Consider the following 19490-nt stretch of genomic DNA (forward strand, 5'->3'; position numbering starts at 1 on the left):
TTAAAATGTTCATTTCTAATGTGTGATTAAGTGTTATTAATTACAGGAAAATGTGTGATTATATATATATATATATATATATATATAAACAAAAATGGTAGTTAAATTTCATCTGAACAGTTTTTTTTTTTTTTATTGTGTGGCATTTGTCAAATTGTAATTTTTCTGAATCACATCATTTTCACCACATTTCAAATGATGTATTTGGTATTTATTATTTAAAAATTAAATTTTGTATTCAATTTAATCTAATTTTATTTAAATAAAAGTGTTTTAAGGGTGTTTATTTTCTTAAAGACCACAGGTCAAATGTGCCCATAGGTGTACTAATGGATTTAAGAGAGAAATTAATTCTGCTCGTTTCATGAATGAAGCCCACTGCTGTTCTCTCCGTCATCACGAATGACAGATTTTCAAACACACACACATACTTCAAATACTCCGTGTGGTGATGCTGTAATCTCATGCATGACACTCGCTCATCAGCTCAATACTATTCCCGTTTTCCCTCTCACCTTATTTACTTACAGCCTAAATCTTTGACCTCACATCTGCCCCTGCATCTCCACCCACCAGCTGAAACTCTGACCCCTTCTGAAGAGATTTTCAGGTAAAGACCGATAAAAAAAGCAAGACTTGGAAGACAACCATGCTTCAAAAATATTCAGTCTCTGCTCTAAGTTTAACAAAGCCACTGAGAGCAACACAGACAGAAAGAAAGACAGAATGTGTGTGTATCGTGAGAGATGTGTTTGAATGTGTTCAAAGCTGGGTTCCTCAGGGGCTCACAGGTTAAAGACCACCGTTACCGTGTGTTATAGATGAGGCATGAATCCATGAGCTGGTTACCGTATGAACGTCTCCTGTTTACCATGATCTCGAATCAATTTGAGGTGGTCCATCCAAAAACAAAGAACATCAGTGAGGTTTTGAGTAATGGCCTTATATTTTTCATAAAGGCCCCACTGTTCTCTTCTCCAAATAGTTTTTGATGAATAAAGTAGCACATTCCCCAATTCGTCCACTTTAATTACCATACAAGTCTTGTATAAAGCCACTGAATGGACTGTAGTGTTGATTAAAGTTCATGACTGGGTGTCGGGTTTGTCTCTCCGTCACTCCCATCCGATCTGACTGGGGACCCACCAGCATGTGCTCTAGGTAGATCAGGGGGTGAGAGGTCAAGATGCACAGTCCATTTTACATCATAGAAGGATACAGCAGCGACAGAATCTCTGGCGGCTTCCGCCCACCGATGGAGGCGGAGTCACGGGTGCAAAGTAGGCGTGAACTTTAATGTTGGGCAAGTGAGTCTACAGAGGATGGAAGAAAAAAGGAAAATGATTAAAAATTGTGGAGATGCACATGACAGGAAGCACATTAGCATATGATAACCTTCCCACACTACAAGCAGGGCCGGATTTATCCAATGGGCATTATGGGCACAGGACCAGGGGCCCATGCGCACTTGGGGCCCAAGCGAGGGGAAGAAAAAAATTCGGAGTGTCTTTACATTAAGTGCAAATAGCGCGCTTGTTGGCAAACGCTATTTACAGTAGCTCCGCCCACCAATGTCTGGTTGACACTCAATATTAAAAAAGACGCATTGAATTCAATGGCTTCAGTGGTGTAGGCAGTAGAGATTCAGACTCCCAGAATGACCTTTTGACGCGATCGACCCGGGTTCGAGTCCGCCACTCTATGGGCCTCATTCATGAAACACAGCAGAACGAATTTTTGTGTAAATCGTTCATAAAGCTGTTCTGACATAAACTTTCGAACTCATGAAAATGTTCGTATTTTCAAAATGTTAGTTGGTACGAAAGATATGTACACCTGCTCATGTATTAATGGTGTGTAAAACGTTGTGTGTTCGTTTTGGCAAACTGATGACACTGCGTTTTGATGCACTGCCATCATAATATTTTATAAGTTCATTTTCTTTTTTTTTTCTTTTGGAGCTGAGACTATGATTGATTACTGTTCAACTTTGGGTAAAACGCAGCGCTCGTCACTGTCACAAGCCGTCCAATCAATGGGACAAATGCTACACCGAACAACCATCCTACTTGTACAACGACTGAGCAACAATGGAGAAGTTAATATTACTGGTTACTGCATTTTTATATTGTTATATTCTTCGAAATGAGATACTAGTAATACGTTACTGCCATGAATATTCCACATCATAGCAACCAAATCTTCAGCTGGAAAAACGCTGTGCCACCAAAGAGTTCCAGCGCCACCAGCTGGCTGTTTTCAGAAGAGCACCTGGCAAAAAATGCTTTGATGGACACATTCATTTGAATATTTGTTATACGCCCTATTAGTCTTTTTTTTTTTTTTGCATTTATGAAATATACTGGAGCCAAACCTGAGAAGGGAGTCCAGAATATTCCACTGTGTTCCTGGACACGTAACTTACGTAGCTGTAATTCATAGGCGGGGATTATGTTTATTGTGAATGAGCGTGCACACGCGCTCTATTTACCAATGATTGGAATTCATTCACATACATATGTTTAACTATCAAATCTGATGTTTACGAAGCGTTTGTGAATCTGGAGGAGAGTTTTCGGGAAGGTCTGTTTTACGGGCAGATTACTTTAAATTTATTCACATATTTACGCAAGTTTCATGAATGAGCCCCTATGTTATTATTCTGTTAATATACAAAAATACTGAGGTGCAAATAGTAACTGCCAATATAAAAGTACAGATAGCATAATTACTATTTACACTTGTTGCAAAGATTGCTGCTGGTCCAGGAATGCATTGTTGCAATCATGTGATGTAAATCCTGTATGATAGAGGATGCGATCATAGGCTGTAACCTGTGAGTGTAAATCCTGTATAAGCTAGAGGTGTTTCCAAACAAACAGTACCCTATAATTTAAAACCTTGATTGTGCACGTGTGTGTGTATGTGTGTGTGTGTGTGTGTGTGTGTGTGTGTATGTGTATGTGTGTGTGTGTGTGTGTGTGTGTGTCCGCGTGTGGATGTGGGGGGGCCCGACAAGACATTGTGCCCAGGGGCCTCTGAATTCCTAATCCGGGCCTGACTACAAGTAATAAATAATTAATGCTAAAATGCTAAAACTAAATGTTTCCATAAATAAACACGTAAATATGTCAGAAAATACAGCAATTCTGCATGGTGAACAACCAAAAACAACCAAAAGTCTAGATAATATCCATCCGTTTTGAGATTATAAGCAGTTTGTTATCTGTGCTGTTAGCGCCCTCTTGTGTCAAAATCAGTGTTGATATCAATACTGAAATCTATTAAAAATAGGTTTCATTCATTAAAATAAAGCTGAAATAAATGAAAATATAAATATTAGATGAAAAACTTAAAGGTAAAAAACTAAAATTAGAAAGTACATTTAAAAGCAAACTTAAATTAAATTGATGAAAATTAGAAAGGTTGCCTTGGTCACTAATGGGAATAAAATATGTTTAAGTATTAAAATGAATAAAACTGAAATAAAACTAAAGCTAAATAGATAATAAAGTTTTTATAAACTCAGAAACTAATAAAAATGACAAAATCACATAACAGAATTACTATATTACTGTATTATAATAAACATCATATTTATGTATTCTAAAAAAAAAACATTTTGGATAAAAGGACTGTATAAAATGATAAAATGTAAGTGTACAAAAATATATGGTCATTTTGTTAGAAAAATACGTGCAATAGTTTAAATAATTCTAACATTTTTCTTGTTACCATTAAAAAAAAAACTCTAGGGTGACTCAGATTTCAATATTTAATGAATTATTTAAACAAAGTACTTGAAGTATTCAGATACATTTTTAAATCCACTAGTCTCTCCAGGTTCATTTGTATTTTCACTAGTGCTGTCAAACGATTAATCGCATCCAAAATAAAAGTTTTTGTTTATGTAATATATGTGTGTGTACTGTGTACATTTATTATGTATATATAAATACACACACATACAGGATATATTTTTAAAATATTTACATGTATTTACATATATATATTTATATTTTGTATAATTTATATTATATAGAAATATATGTCAAACGATCGCATCCAAAATAAAAGTTTTTGTTTATGTAATATATGTGTGTGTACTGTGTACATTTATTATGTATATATAAATACACACACATACAGGATATATTTTTAAAATATTTACATGTATTTACATATATATATTTATATTTTGTATAATTTATATTATATAGAAATATATTTAATATAGAAATATAAAATTTTTCTTAAATATATACATGCATGTGTGTGTATTTATATATACATAATAAACATACACAACACACACATATATTTAAATAATAAATTATGAACTGAACCAAAATCACAGTGAATGGATCCAAATTAGTGTGATGCATCACCTAATTTAGTGAAATGTTTACACTTGTGATATTTTCTTAACCCATTTAAACACATTTCTTGGGACCATACTGAGCACTGCAAATCAGTCCTAAATCTGTAGCCTAAAAGGTGTTATTTTTAGTAACGTCCACAAGATTAGAAACGATTATACACTGCGGTTTACCTCCCTGTGCATAAGCAGAGACAGGGCTTACCCTTAAGCGTTTGATGCCGGCGCGGGTGATCTGTTGACAGTCGTACAGCTCGATGCGGTCCAGGCTGTGGCAGGTTTTCAGATGTTCTAATGACGCGTCTGTAATGAGCGGGCAGTTGTCGAGCTCGATCACCTCCAGACGGTCGTGAGCGCAGGGTCCGCTGCCCAGCTGCCTGATGCCATCATCAGTGATGAGCTCACAGTGAGACAAACTCTAAACCACGCCAGAGAACCAAACACATAAACAAGTCCATAACACTCAAGAAATGTCACATAAATGATTAGCAGTCATTTCCCACTGGTCATTTGACAACTTGAAAATTTTCAAATGAGGCTTGCCAATCGATTACTAATTTAAATTGAATTCTGTCATATTAATTCAATCAAATTAATTGCAATTAATCACATATATGAATATTTGTGCCCTCAAATAAAGATAACTTGCAGACAGAGGAGTATATCATGATGATAATGTGTTAATTGTCTATTGTTTTATTTAAAAAAAATAATTGATCACACTAAATTAAAGCATTAAATTGAAGTTGCAATGAAACAGAAGTAGTGACAGAGCTTTTCTTCCGTGTTGTGATCATATAAAATGACATAAAAACATACGTACAAATGAATTGTTAAAAATAAGATCAATAACATGAAAAACTGAATTTTCATTTCATGCTGACTTTAAAATACACAATGTCATTTTGTTGTACCATTGTTTTTTTTAACCTTACCAGAACCTGGAGTCGAGGGCAGTGTATAGATAGCTGGATGAGCGTCCCATCTGTAATCTATACAGAAAGATGTAAAATTGTATTAATGAGAGTGAGAAAATAAAGCCATGTAGCAGAGCAGTAGAGTTTTCAATGTGATAATTACATTGTAGTATGTTTGTGTTGATTTCTGTCCAAAATAAAAGGCCAAAACAAATCATATACAGAATTATTTGACTTTAAAAGAAAAAAAAAATATATATATATAACAGGAAACAATATTAAGAAATGTATTCTCTTACAGTCCATATCTACATTGAAAACATATTTTGTGATCTAGGGGGTCTTCTAGATATGAAAGCCTCTTCTCGAATAAAAAAAATAAAAATGGTAATTGTGTCTTTTTAATCTCACAATTCTGACTTTTTCCTCGCAATTCTGAGAAAAAAAAAGTCAGTCATTGTGAGAGGTAAACTCAGAATTGCGAGGAAAAAAAAGTCAGAATTCAATCAGTTTATATTTCAGACTTTTCTTTGTTATGTCTCTCAATTCTGACTTTTTCTCTCAGGTTCCCTCAGTCTAGTGGTACTAAACATCCTTATTAAAAAAAATAAATAAATAAAAACACCTAACATTTATAAATACATTACACATTCAGGCTTACAATTTATAACCTTTTCTGATTAGGAAAATATTTCTCAAAGAGAAATAGCTGTTTGTATGAATTAGATTTTTTATTTTATTATTATTCAGAATTAATAAACAAGTATTTATTATAAAACATCCAATTCCTTCATTTTTTATAAAAAATAATCTGTACTTTTCACATTGCTTCTCTTAAAGGGGTCATATGACGTTGCTAAAAAGAACATTATTTTGTGTATTTGGTGTAATGAACTGTGTTTATGCGGTTTAAGGTTCAAAAAACACATTATTTTCCACATACTGTACATTATTGTTTCTCCTCTATGCCCCGCCTTTCTGAAGGGTAGGCGTGGCTTTATAAAGAACTTTTATAAAGAATATCTCTTTGGATTTGAGACTTTAGTCTTTGCAACTTTACAGATCTTCTTTATGCACCAAGAGCTTGTAACACTCCAAAGAGAAAGGAAAAATTTAAATCGCATCATATGACCCCTTTAAAAGTCCCCATTACTATTTCACACTTTTTCAAAATTTCACTAGATTTATTTCAACATTATCATCTGCAAAAGTGACTGATCACTTCAATGGGCAAAAAAAAAAAATTATATAGGGTTTTATCAAATGTAATGTTCTTAATGTAGAATTAATGACATTTAAATACTGTATGTAACAACATTTTTTTTTATTATTTATGTGTAACTCTCTGAATGGCAACCCACCTGTACACACTCTTCTAAATCCATCTTTTCTAGTTCATGACAATTCTGGAAAACATGAAGGGAAATGATAGGTTTGATTCGTGTTGTTAGAAGCTCTGGAGGATCAGCACAGATGGAGGTCTGAGCTGTGCAGTGTGTTTGTGGGAATGTTTACTCACCCGTGCTAGTGAGGTGAAGCCTACATCTGTAAGCTGAGAGCAGCGAGCCACCTCTAATATTCTACACAGACAAGGAGATCAATGATGCATCGTTTAAAAGAGGATAAAAACTGAGTTATGGGGGACTGCATGCAAATTTATCAGCTGATGTGTGGGTTACACACCTGAGGCGAGGGCAGTTTTGGCCCAAGGCATTGAGAATCGCGTCTGTGATGTTTGCACAGCCCGACACGCATAAAGACTGCAGCCGATGGCACCCACGACAGATGGTTATAAGACCTTCATCCGTGATCTGCTGCTCGATTCACACACAGAGACAGACCTGCATGAGGAACCCATCCTCTGGACATCCCGTGTACGAGTGAATATGAGTGACTTACTGAACACGTCTGCAAATTGAGTGTGACCAGTTCTGGACAATGTGCTCCAATATGCTGAAGTGCTTCATCTTCCAACTATTAAGAGAGTACACATAAGAGAGAGACAGGTAATGACTGGATTTAAAGGGACGGGCCACCCAAAAATAAAACTTCTTTCATTATTTACTCACCCTCATGTTGTTTTAAGCCCATTTATTTTTATGTAGAATACAAAATTAGGAGTTTTGCAGAATCAATGAAAACAATTACCATATAATTATATGTACTTAATGTCTTCTGAAACGCATACAGACAAAGTTTATGGTGTCTTTTGTCCATGTCAGGTTGTCATTGTATGCAAAATCCCAGTTATAATGTGGATAACAACAGATAACCTAGATGTTAACACATGAACACATTTTTTAGGTTATCTGACAAATCATTTTTTACACTTTGTAATCACTGTGGCCAATTCGTTTAATTTGTGTAATATTTTCAATTAGCTTTTATTTTCTATATTTTCATTTTATATATTTTAGTAATTTTGTTATGTGCTTTTGTCATTTTGTTACTTTTTAAAAAATATTTCTATATAACTTTCAAATATATTTCAAATATATTTGAAATATTTCTCTATATAGTCGTTTTAGTAATATGAAATAACTTTTATAATTTTTATTAATGTTTTTTTAAAGTTTATGTTTTTTCATCAAATATTTATTTATTTCTGCTTTATTTTACAGTTTGTTTAATTTGCCTTTCAACCAATGCCATACTTTTGGGTCGGAACTATAGAATTTATAAATATTCTGACCTAGCTTTTAGTTATTTTTTTATAGTTTCAATTTTATTTTTAGTCTATGCTTTAGTAAGTTTATGTGCTTTTGTCATTTTATTAGTTTTTTTAAATATATTTCCATATAACTTACTTTAATTTTTATTTCAGTTTTATCAATTACTAAATTTTGTATGTACTTCAACTTCAGCTAATTTCAGTTAGTCTAATTTTTGTTTTTAAAAGTTTTTCATTTAATTTTTTCACCATTATCTCAATTACAGAAAATGAGTTTTAACTGTTTTAGATACAGTTAACAATATAATTGTGAAGAAGTGCTAGTAATTCATTTTTAAAATACTTCATTTTAATTTCAGTTTTAGTAATTTTAGTAATTCAACTTATTTCAGTTAGTTGCCAAGACAACATTGCTCATTTTCATTTACATTTTTAAAAGTTTTAATCTAATATTTATATTTTTTAAAAACTTTCAGCTCTCTTTCAATCACTGAAAACAATTTTTAATAAGTTTTAGTTGACAATATCAGCACTGTGGGGGGCACGCGCTGCACATTTAAATATTTTTTTAGCTATAAGTGTGTCAAAATAACATTGAGAAGGTGGAAGAACAGTGAAGAGGGCTTAAACGTGTTGTGAAAGCACAGAATTACCTGTGTGCAGCCCTTGAGGAACAGGCCTTTGAGTCCTGGACAACATCTCACAAGCGCTTGTATCCCGTCTTTGGTCACCTGATCACACCACGAAATGTTCAGCTGCTCTAGCAACGGACAGCCCTCGCTAAAATGACACAGACAGAGTCATTTAGCCTCAGGGAAGCATTTTGCATAACCAGCAAGTATGTGTATCTATGATCTCTGACCTCAGAGCTTTGAGGGACAGGTTTGTGATTGAGGTGCAGGAGGCAAGATCCAAGTGCTTCAGTTTGGGACAAAATTTACTCAAGCTGTTACAGGTACTGCAAAAAGAAAGAAAGAAGTTCAACAGAGATCAAAAAACACTTACACACACACACACACATCGTCACATGTTTTACCCACCTGTCAGTGATCTTGGTGCAGCCATTGAGGCTGAGCAGCTCAATATTTCTGCAGTTCTGGGCAAAAGTTCTGCGGGAGACAAAAACACATTTTATATTAAACATTAAACAATGCTTGAATTTCCCTCCAAGTTACAATAATGTCTGTAGTCTAAATGTAAAGCCCAGATATCATTACTGAACTCATGTGCAATATTATTATTAAATATATATTAAAGGGATAGTTCACCAAAAAATGAAAATTCTGTCATTAATTACTCATTCTCACGTCGTTCCAACCCCGTAAGATACATCGTTCATCTTTGGAACACAAATTAAGATATTTTTGATTAAATAAAAATATCTTAATTTCTTCGCCGCATGTTCACATGGCGTTCTAACATAGAACACTCATGCGCTGAGCCTTGTTTACAAGAAGAGGAATGCACACGCATGAATCGTGGCACTGTCGTGAACGCGCAATCTGTTGAATAAAGTCGTTATTTTTTGTTTTTTTGCGCACAATAAGTATTCTTGTAGTTTCATAACATTACAGTTAAACCACTGATGTCACATGGCCTATTTTAACGATGTTCTTACTACCTTTCTGGGCCTTGAACGTTTCAGTCCCCTTGCTGTCTATGCAGGGTAAGAAAGCTCTCAGATTTCATCAAATATATCTTAATTTGTGTTTCGAAGATGAACGATGTTCCCATCACTTGTGGAGTGCCCCAGGGCTCTATTTTGGGTCCAATTTTATTCTCCCTGTATTTGCTCCCTCTTCGCTTTATATTTGAGTCTCATAAAGTTTCATACCACATTTACGCAGATGACACTCAGCTTTATTTTCCTCTAAAATCAGGTTCTGATTCAGTGGTTTCCTTGCTGGCTTGTTTAGAAGACATCAAGAATTGGATGGAAAATAATTTCCTAGAGTTGAATCAAAAAAAGACTGAAGTTATATTGTTTGGCCCTTCTCACCGATTACATAATTTAAGACCTACTCTGGGCCCTTTTGAAGAAAACATCCATGAAAAGGTTAAAAATCTGGTAGTTATTTTTGATCCTGAATTGAAATTTGACAAACAAATTAACTGTAGTCAGAGCCAGTTTTTTGCAGCTTAAGGGGCTTCGCAAGCTGAAAAGTTTTCTCAGTTTTAATGATTTAGAGGTTGTTATTCATGCATTGGCTCGCGTGATCCACTTTCCTGCAGAGTTTAGCTCCAACCCTATTCAAGTCTTCACTATCACGTTTACAGTTGGTACAGAATGCTGCTGCTTGATTTTTGACAGGGACAAAAAAGAGGGAGCATATTACCCCTGTGTTAGCTTCACTTCACTGGTTACCTGTTAAATTCAGAGTTGATTTTAAGGTTTTAGTTTTTGTTTTTAAAGCACTTCATGGTCTTGCCCCAATTTACATTTCAGATCTTCTCCATTTCTATTCTCCTGTGAGAACGCTTAGATCGTCTTCTCAGAAGTTATTGATTGTCCCAAAATCTCGTTTAAAATCTAAAGGGAACAGAGCTTTTTCAGTTCTTGGTCCTACACTCTGGAACTCTTTGCCTTTATCCATCAGATCATCCCCTACATTATCTTCTTTTAAATCATCTCTTAAAACATATCTTTTTTTCTCAGGCTTTTGCTTAACTTGACATTTATTTTTTTTTTTTTCTGTTTGTTTCTTTGTTTGGTGATGTTTTGCATTACTTATAGCATTATTTAATTATTTCAAATTTTATATTGTCTTAATGCTTTTGTTGGTTGATTTTTCTGATGTTTTGGTTGTGCAGCACCTTGGTCAGCACTTGTTGCTTTTAAGGTGCTATATAAATAAACTTGACCTTGACTTGACCTTGATGTATCTTACGGGTTTGGAACGACGGGAGCATGAGTAATTAATGACTGAATTTTCATTTTTGGGTGAACTATCCCTTTAAGGCTGTGATCTACTTTCTTGGCAGGCCTATTCACATAAAAGGCAAAATGACAACATAAACCGAAGTGTTTTTCGCTCCAAAACTATTAACAAAATGCTTGCATATATGAAAGATGGCCAATCGTGTGTACTTAAATACAAAGGTACTGTAAGCAACTTCAGCTGTTTGTTTATTTTGCTAAAACTGAAGTCAAAATTTTTGACAGGCAGAAAGTATTTGTATGGTCTGTCTTTTTTGCTGTAGAGTTGAAAAAAGATTTCAATGCAAATTATAAATTCGAAAATTTAACTGATAAAATGTACGCTACCGTTCAAAAGTTTGGGGTCATTGTAAATTGCATTGTAAATTACAGCAGTGTAAATTGCTTTGGTTAAACCTTCTGCCAAATGCATACATGAAAATGTAAAAAAAAAAATCTTCATTTTTTTACATGCAAATGGGTTTTCAAGAATGAATAGTTTCATCTTTTTGCTGTGAAAACATGCTCAGCATAAATAAGCATTCATCCGCTCCCTCTATCTCACCTAAGAGCGCTGTCTCCAACTCCAAGACATCCTCTAAGACTTAACTTCCTTAGGAAGCCTCCACACCGTTTTGAGATGTTCTCCACCACACGGCCCTGTAAATGAAGAGATTTTTACGATCTTTAGCCACTTTTGTATTAAATAATGTCTGATATTCCTTGTATTTTAGTAGTTAGAACAAAATGTGAACTGTCCAGTTTAAGAGCAACTACTGTCTACTCACCTCAATGTCTCTCTGGAAGTCAAAGAGGTCGATGCGCTGCCAATTACTGCCATCCAGGGCTAACAGGTTCCATGACTGAGAAAAAGAGAGAGAAAATGAGAAACTCAATACTCCACTATAGATACATTTACACTAAAAATATTATTCTAGAAGAGCTCCTTTCATTCCTCTCCATAGACAGCCATTCAAAATTAGCTGACAAATTATCATTGCAAGCAACATTTAATCCACTAAATATTTTACTATGTTATAGTAGATGTTTTGACAGTGACCATTTCTACAGGCTCTTAAAAGGGTGAAATGAGCAAATGTCAAAACAGACACTTAATGTGCCACAAAGCACCAGTTTAATCTATAAAGTGCCGAGAAATCACACTTACTCGTGAGACTTGTGCGCAGCGGCAAAGTGTGACTACATCCAGAAATGAGAAAATTCTGCAGAAAAACAGAACTATTAGCAAACATCATTAACAAAAAGCTGTGATAGGAGTGTCATTAAAGTCTTCATTGTTTCTGTTCGAACACAGGTCTATGCTTTAAAAACAGCATAGATAAGGTGAGATGAAGAAGATAGACATGATTAAGGTTTTTAACAAGACAACATTATTAAAATAAGGAAATGAAGCAGGAAGAGAGAGAAGTGCTGAATGGGTTTCACACCAACCGTAACAACAGTTCCTTCGGCAGCTTCTTGTTGATAACAGCCTCGTCATTATTGGAGAACATCTGAGGAGACAGAAAGACATGCATTTATAAAACTGGCATCAATTAACATATTGTGAAATGAAAAGCTGTGTGTTTGTAAGAAACAAATTCATAATGTTTTTATCAGCTGTTTGGACTCTCATTCTGACGGCACTCCTTTATTGCAGAGGATCCATTGATGAGCAAGTGATGTAATGCAACATTTTCCCAAATCTGTTCTGATGAAGAAAGAAACTCATCTACATCTTGGATAGCCTGAGGGTGAGTAAATTTGGAGAACATCTGAGGACACAGAAAGACATGCATTTATAAAACTGTTCAAAGGTCAACGACATGGTTTTACAGTGTGCTGCAAATCACACACTTTCAACAATACAATGTTGAAAAGTGTCTTTCATATTCTCATGTGAGAGAACTGAGGCTGCCATTTTATAACAAGGTTCTTTAAAGCATTATGTAGACATCAAATGACGTTTATGTTTTATGTAGCAAAGAATGAATGCATCAAAACTATTTTACTGAAATAACTTCCAAGTTACACAAATGTCAATTACTGCCTCCTAAAATGTGTTATATATATATATATAATTTTGGGTAAATTTAAAGTAAAAAACTACTTTAAACTAGACATAATATTTTCAAGGTATGTTTTCAGAAATTTGGCAATTCACAACCCTGTCTTCCTTTTTTTTTTTTTTTCACGTTCTGTAAATTGGCAGTAGTGCAGAATGTATTTTAATATTGAAACAATTACACAAAGCAATTTTTTCTGAAATAAGGAATTTCAATCCCAAGTTCTGTTTTTGCAGATGGAATCTTGCCCTACAGGCTTCACTTTGTGCCAAATGTACTACATGAAATTAACACCTATCTTGTCTTGTTCTCATCAAACCACAAAACCTTTTTTCCAAGTGGTAACAAGAGATACAGACTGTCCTGCTGAATAATTCAGACCAGACCGGATGTTCCTTTTTTTAAGAAGTGACTACCTCACATCCAAGAATAGTGGAGCGCACATAAATTGTTTCTGTGTGCACTGGCCAGTCCTTTGTTAAAATACAAAAACACTGAATTCTTTTTATAACCCCGTCTTGATCGGAACAAGAATTTGATCCCAACAGTCTGTTGAGAAACCTTTGTCAAAATTAGAGAACGATTTTTTCTAGCTGAAGAACTATAACATGTGAAAGTGAAAGTGACATGACCGCATTTGGTGACCCATACTTGGAATTAGTGCTCTGCATTTATCCCATCCTAAGTGCACACACACAGCAGTGTACACACACCCGGAGCAGTGGGCAGCCATTTATGCTGCGGAGCAGTTGGGGGTTCGGTGCCTTGCTCAAGGGCACCTCAGTCGTGGTATTGAAGGTGGGAGAGAGCGCTGTACATTCACTCCCCCCACCTACAATCCCTGCCGGTACGAGACTCTAACCCGCAACCTTTGGGTTACGAGTCTGACTCTCTAACCATTAGGCCACGACTTCCCATTGACAGCCAATCAGACATTGACAGCCAATCAGAATCCAAATGATTTTAAGGCACTTAAAAGCACTTAAATCGGCAGGCGACATAACTGCAGTGTGTGCTTATAATAAATGGAACGTTACCATACATTGGTGTGGATGAAATATAGTTATTGTTATCTTTATAGTTCATTCTTGGTGTGAATGGGCCTTTAGTCTGAATGGGCCTCTTGGTGTGAATGGGCCTTTGGGGGAAGTCGTGGCCTAATGGTTAGAGAGTGGGACTCGTAACCCAAAGGTTGCGGGTTCGAGTCTCGTACCGGCAGGGATTGTAGGTGGGGGGAGTGAATTTACAGCGCTCTCTCCCACCTTCAATACCACGACTGAGGTGCCCTTGAGCAAGGCACCGAACCCCCAACTGCTCCCCGGGCGCCGCAGCAAAAATGGCTGCCCACTGCTCCGGGTGTGTGTTCACTGCTGTGTGTGTGCACTTTGGATGGGATAAATGCAGAGCACTAATTCCGAGTATGGGTCACCATACTTGGCCACATGTCACATCACTACTCATATTTTTACAGCTTCACAACTCCAGAGCCTGTTCACTTTCATTGTAATGGGAAACAATACTTAGACATTCTGTTAAAAATCTCCTCTTGTGTTCCACAGAAAAAAGTCATTACAAGTTTGGAATGACATGAGGGGGAGTAAATGATGACTATACTTAAATTTTTGGGTGAACAGTCCCTTTACAGCATTGACTCAGCTGAGAAAGACGAACAAACAATATGTGAGACAGCTTACAGCTATTCTTTATTATGAACTCTCTCATTTGTGTTGTTCCTTTCTTTTCACCCATTCATTCTGTATGGGGCGAAGTTTGTTTGTTTAAGGATAAGCCATGTGATGTCTGACTGCAAACTGTTACAAACCAGGAATGATTGATCACTTGTTTCCAGCTCATCTGAAACACTGTATATCACCAGATGACTTTTCTCATGACCAGATCCCTTTTATATGGAGTCAAGCAAAACGTCACCGGGCCCACTCATCGTTTTAATCATACGCTAGATTTAATTATATCGCATGGAATTGATCTTACTGATATAGATATCGTAATAATCTTGTACTGCAGTTATATCTGATCAAATGCACATTATTATTCCTTAGCTTGGGTTAAACAAATCAATTTTGCTTGGTTGGAACAACAGCTACACTAATTATGTCTCTATTTGTTCCTCTGTTTCTGCCACAGGATTGACATCCCGTGGTAACTAGGATTTACACAAGCTTCAGTCTGGATCCAGCCCATTACAAAGACCCGAGATGACCGAACACCTGAGAAGAGATGACGCAAACCCCTCAGAGGACCTCAGATGTTGCCAACCCTGAAACAACATAAACTACCAAATTTTGCTACAAGTTTGATTGCAACATATAATAATTGCTGTTAAAAGTGTTCATCGTCTGTTTGATTACGTCTTTAATTGATTTTTCCGTACATTTCTCCCATATGTACATTAACTGACAGTCACCACTGAGAAGCTACTACTAAATATTGCAGAAACTTAATTTTCTGTAAAGCTGCTTTGCAATGATTTGTATTGTGAAAAGCGCTATACAAATAAACTTGAATTGAATATCTAAATGTCTCCTGTAATTGTTCTTACATGGGTGAATCTCACAAAGACAAGTGCAGGTCATTCTTTATAACCAATAAAATAAAATAAAATAAAATAAAATAAAACACAAAATATGAAAGTACTGGGGTACTGTCCTGAGAACATAATTATATTATTTAATATAACAATATAATTTTTATATTTTCTGTTTTCATCTTAATTTCAGTTATAGTTTTAGTAATTTTGTGCATTGTACTTTTTTTATTTTTAGTTATTTTAGTACATCAACTTGTACTTTTTTTTAAAGTATATTCCTAGCAGGCAAATGTTATGTAACTTTAACCTTTTTGAATGTTTTCTAAATATCTTTGACTTTGCACTTATTTCACTTTATAATTAACTGCTACTAACAACAATTTTACCGAATTACATTTCTTGTTATCTCATCTGCTATATTAGCAAACTTCTCATGACAAAAAAGTGACGTCCTTCCTTTTTCATGCCTATGCAATAGAAATACTGCGACTAGGCCTTGTATCTTAACAAAAATCAACCATAGTAATTATAATTTCCACTTAAATGTCATGGCTATTATTGTAAAGTCATAATTAACTATTATGGTTATGGAAGATCCTTCAAATGTTAATAAGAAGGTTTCAGAATATGCATGTTATTTTTATGGCATTTGTGGCTAGTATATAAGTTATCAATAATGCATAAATTATTATATCACAAATGAATTTTTTATGATTATAATTACTTAATGTTTATTTTATCATTCCCATTCTTTTATACTTGGTGCAATATCTCTTTCACATCAGCCGTGCTGAAATTGTTATCTTAAAAATTAGAATGGCATACGAAGAGGACAGTTATGTAAAATTATTGGGGATTTAGAAATAATGTCACACCCTGAATGGTTAAAATGGCTTTTAAAGTTACGTCTACTACTGTGTATAGAGAGTTAAATACTTGTGGTAATGTGGTGGAAACTGGATACCATGGTCAATTTTGTTTAGGATAGATTACATTCAAACATATTACAGGGTAGAGCAACACCGGGGCATTATATAACAAATTAAGCTTTAGTAACTGGCCTACAATGTATTCACTTTGACACTGCATGTCTGAATCTGATCTTTAACTATAGACAAAACCATAGCATATTAAATCATAGCATCAATGCCATGTGTCCCAACATTACGGCTGTGTTTCAAACCTAGTAAGCCGCCTACCTAGACAGCATCACAGGCGGCCAAAACTGCAGCACACGCGTAATATGCAGTCTAGATAGTCAGCTCACTACGTTTTGAGACACTCCCGGTGTAAACACAGTTATAACTTGTTTAAACACGGCTGATCTTGCATCCTCGAGGGAAACAACAAACTAAATGTTTGCGTAAACAGGCCCAACTGTTCTCTGTAGTGATGAGTTGTAATGCGCTTGTGTTTTTACGCGTAAAGGCCCGTGTATACATCCAGCTTTTGTTTTGGCCGGCTGTTTTCCCCCACTTCAGCCTGTGGGCCTACCACCATTATCCGTCTCCTATAATCTTAGCTAACCAGTTTAATTTATAAAAGCCACCGAAGCGTAGATCGCAACCTACTGTTGCTTCACGGATATAATAAAAAAAGAAACATTAAAGCACCTTCTGTGGCTCGTTAAACTTGGAAGAATGGTTGTGTTTATACAATCCGACAAAAAGTAGACTTGACAGGAAACAAAATATAGCGACTTTAAAGAGACATAACGCTGGATTTGATGTTGCCTTTGGTCAACATACACTACCGAATGTGTTGCATAGACTGTCAAGTGATTAGAAGAGCTGAACTCATATGTATGACTGCGGAAGCTCGGCCTCTTCTACCGCAACAATCCTCCGTTATTTAAGCCGTTTAGGAGTAAAAACGCAAGATTATTTACATCGACATGTCAATCTGCAAATAAACAGTGGCTACTCGCCTCAAAGCGACTCCGAGAGACGCCGTTCACCTCCTTACCCATCCCGAATACTACAAAGTCGGTGAACCGGAGAGGAAAAGCGCGTCCGGTTATTAAAAGGTGGCAGATGTGTCGGTGCCGCTGGTTTCTGGCGAGCTCATGCCGTGTTTTCGCTTAATTTCATCGCGTTTGTGTATGGCGAAGATGCAGAAGATCCCCAGTGGTTGAAGTATGAACGAATCAAGCTCATCTCCTGTTGTGTTTCGGATCACCCCCTCCCCTTTAGCATGGCTCGATCTCAGACAGTTTCCCCATCTGTGAACTACACTTTATATTGTTCATAAATATTGCAGCTTTATCTGTCCAGACACATTTGTCAGACTGAATGTGTAATGTGGTAGTAACCGCAGTAAAAGTATAAAGTCATTGTCTGTGGAAATTGTTCAACGTCTTAAAGGTCGAATTTAAGTCATTTATGATAAAATATGACATTTTTACTTGTCATATTACCAAACTGGAAAAAAAATATATATTTTATTTAAAAAATGCGTGAGCTTCATTTCAGATGAATTCAATGTACTATTTATAGTTTTGCACAGAAAGTTTATTTGTTTGACGTGCTGAGGATATTAAAACATTTCTGTGGGTCAGTGTGTGCAAAGTACTTGTAAAAAGTGCCATATTTTGTCGCAATGTTGTATGGAAAGTGTACAGACTGCAAATCATTTGTTTCCGGGTTTGGCGAGTCAGCCCCGCCTCCAGCTGTCATAGCCAATAAAAACTCAAAGATGGACTTCGTCATTTGACGTCATCGTGGTGGTAACACGAGGCAGCGTTTTCCCAAACAAACGTAACAGAATGGGGTTAGCAGCACGATTGCACAAATCAAATTAATGTCATATCAGAGAAACTATGTTGAAATGTTATATTCACAATTATACATTTCCGCTCTTCACAATGTATTTATTTGCAGAACTGTGAAATGGAAAGCTCTAGTCAACTAAAATCTAGATATTATTTTAGACAAGAATGCCACAGAGAATGACCTCCTGGTTGTATGCAACTTCGTGATGGTCATTTAATGTAACCATCCTAAAGGCACCAATCTAAAATACATCTGAACTTTGTTTAAAACCCTAATAATCATAAAATACTACCAGTGAAGACTTTAAAATGCATCATGTTTTAGAGAAAAAGGAATAATCAAAAAGTACTTTCATTATTATCAATATTTTTTGCTTATATAAAAAAAGAATACTCTTATTAATACAGAATTAATATTAAAATAACAAAAAAAAATTACTTACAATTATATGCCACAAAACTTTGAGCAAGTTTAACAAATCTACATTTGTGTAAAAATACCTATAGGCCTAATTAAAATATACACAAAATATACAAATAATTAACTTATGTGATGTAATGGGGAAACTATTCAGTTCATGATGACCTTTATAGAGTTTTATTTTAAAAACAAAGAAATAAAAAAAACACGTAACATAACAGCACTGCATATGATAATTCTTTTTTATTGCCTTTTTTCTAAATAAAACAGAACTCAAAAACATTCATTAAGAACATCTTTTAAATATATACATATATATAAAAAAAATAAAAAAACAGCTCAGACAATACAAACTACCATTACATCATATTAGCCCATATTATGGAAATACAAAATGCTCATCAGTAAAATCCAAACAAAATATTTGCGACTCTAGGATCCAGATAATTATAAAATGGCTCCCATGTTTTATGAAAAAAGTCTGTCTTAGAGTGGATTAGGCATGTGAGGTATTCCAATGGTATCAGTTCCATCAACACTTTTTGCCAACCTTTCACAGAAGGAGGTTTGTCAATAATTCAATGCAAAAGAATGTTTTTCCGTGCTGCAAAAGTCATAATATTGTAGTCTTCTATTAGCCACAGAAGTTAAATTATCACTAGGCAAGCCCAATAACAGTGACAAGGGGTCAAGTTCCAGATTTATACATAGAATCTTATGCATTTCATGAAGTATGTATTCCAATAATTCTGTACCAAACGACATGACCATAAACAGTGAGTCAATGTGCCAATTTCAGTCT

The 19490-nt window shown here is 35.2% G+C and overlaps 1 protein-coding gene across 1 annotated transcript; it reads right to left on the reverse strand.

Moving 5' to 3' along the window:
• Positions 1 to 280: 280 nt before the first annotated feature.
• On the reverse strand, positions 281 to 17698 carry LOC107748906 (F-box/LRR-repeat protein 20). The gene is made up of 15 exons (XM_016563912.1): positions 17425 to 17698; positions 12336 to 12397; positions 12052 to 12106; positions 11672 to 11746; positions 11449 to 11543; positions 9007 to 9075; positions 8829 to 8924; positions 8620 to 8746; positions 7195 to 7269; positions 6979 to 7109; positions 6815 to 6875; positions 6657 to 6701; positions 5314 to 5370; positions 4584 to 4796; positions 281 to 1313 (listed from the first exon to the last, which is right to left on the reverse strand). The coding sequence occupies exons 1-15, from the start codon at positions 17464 to 17466 to the stop codon at positions 1206 to 1208; spliced, it is 1311 nt and encodes a 436-aa protein (XP_016419398.1). The 5' UTR covers positions 17467 to 17698; the 3' UTR covers positions 281 to 1205.
• Positions 17699 to 19490: the final 1792 nt, after the last annotated feature.

The sequence above is a fragment of the Sinocyclocheilus rhinocerous genome, unplaced genomic scaffold, assembly GCF_001515625.1.
Source record: "Sinocyclocheilus rhinocerous isolate Xijiao unplaced genomic scaffold, SAMN03320098_v1.1 scaffold3853, whole genome shotgun sequence".
Lineage (NCBI taxonomy): Eukaryota > Metazoa > Chordata > Actinopteri > Cypriniformes > Cyprinidae > Sinocyclocheilus > Sinocyclocheilus rhinocerous.

Coding starts and splice junctions, on each gene's coding strand:
- LOC107748906 (XM_016563912.1), bottom strand. CDS start 17,466: ATGGGTAAGGAGGTGAACGGCGTCTCTCGGAGTCGCTTTGAG. Junction 12,107..12,335: donor CCGAAGGAACTGTTGTTACG/GTTGGTGTGAAA, acceptor GTTTTTCTGCAG/AATTTTCTCATTTCTGGATG. Junction 6,702..6,814: donor GCTTCACCTCACTAGCACGG/GTGAGTAAACAT, acceptor CATGTTTTCCAG/AATTGTCATGAACTAGAAAA.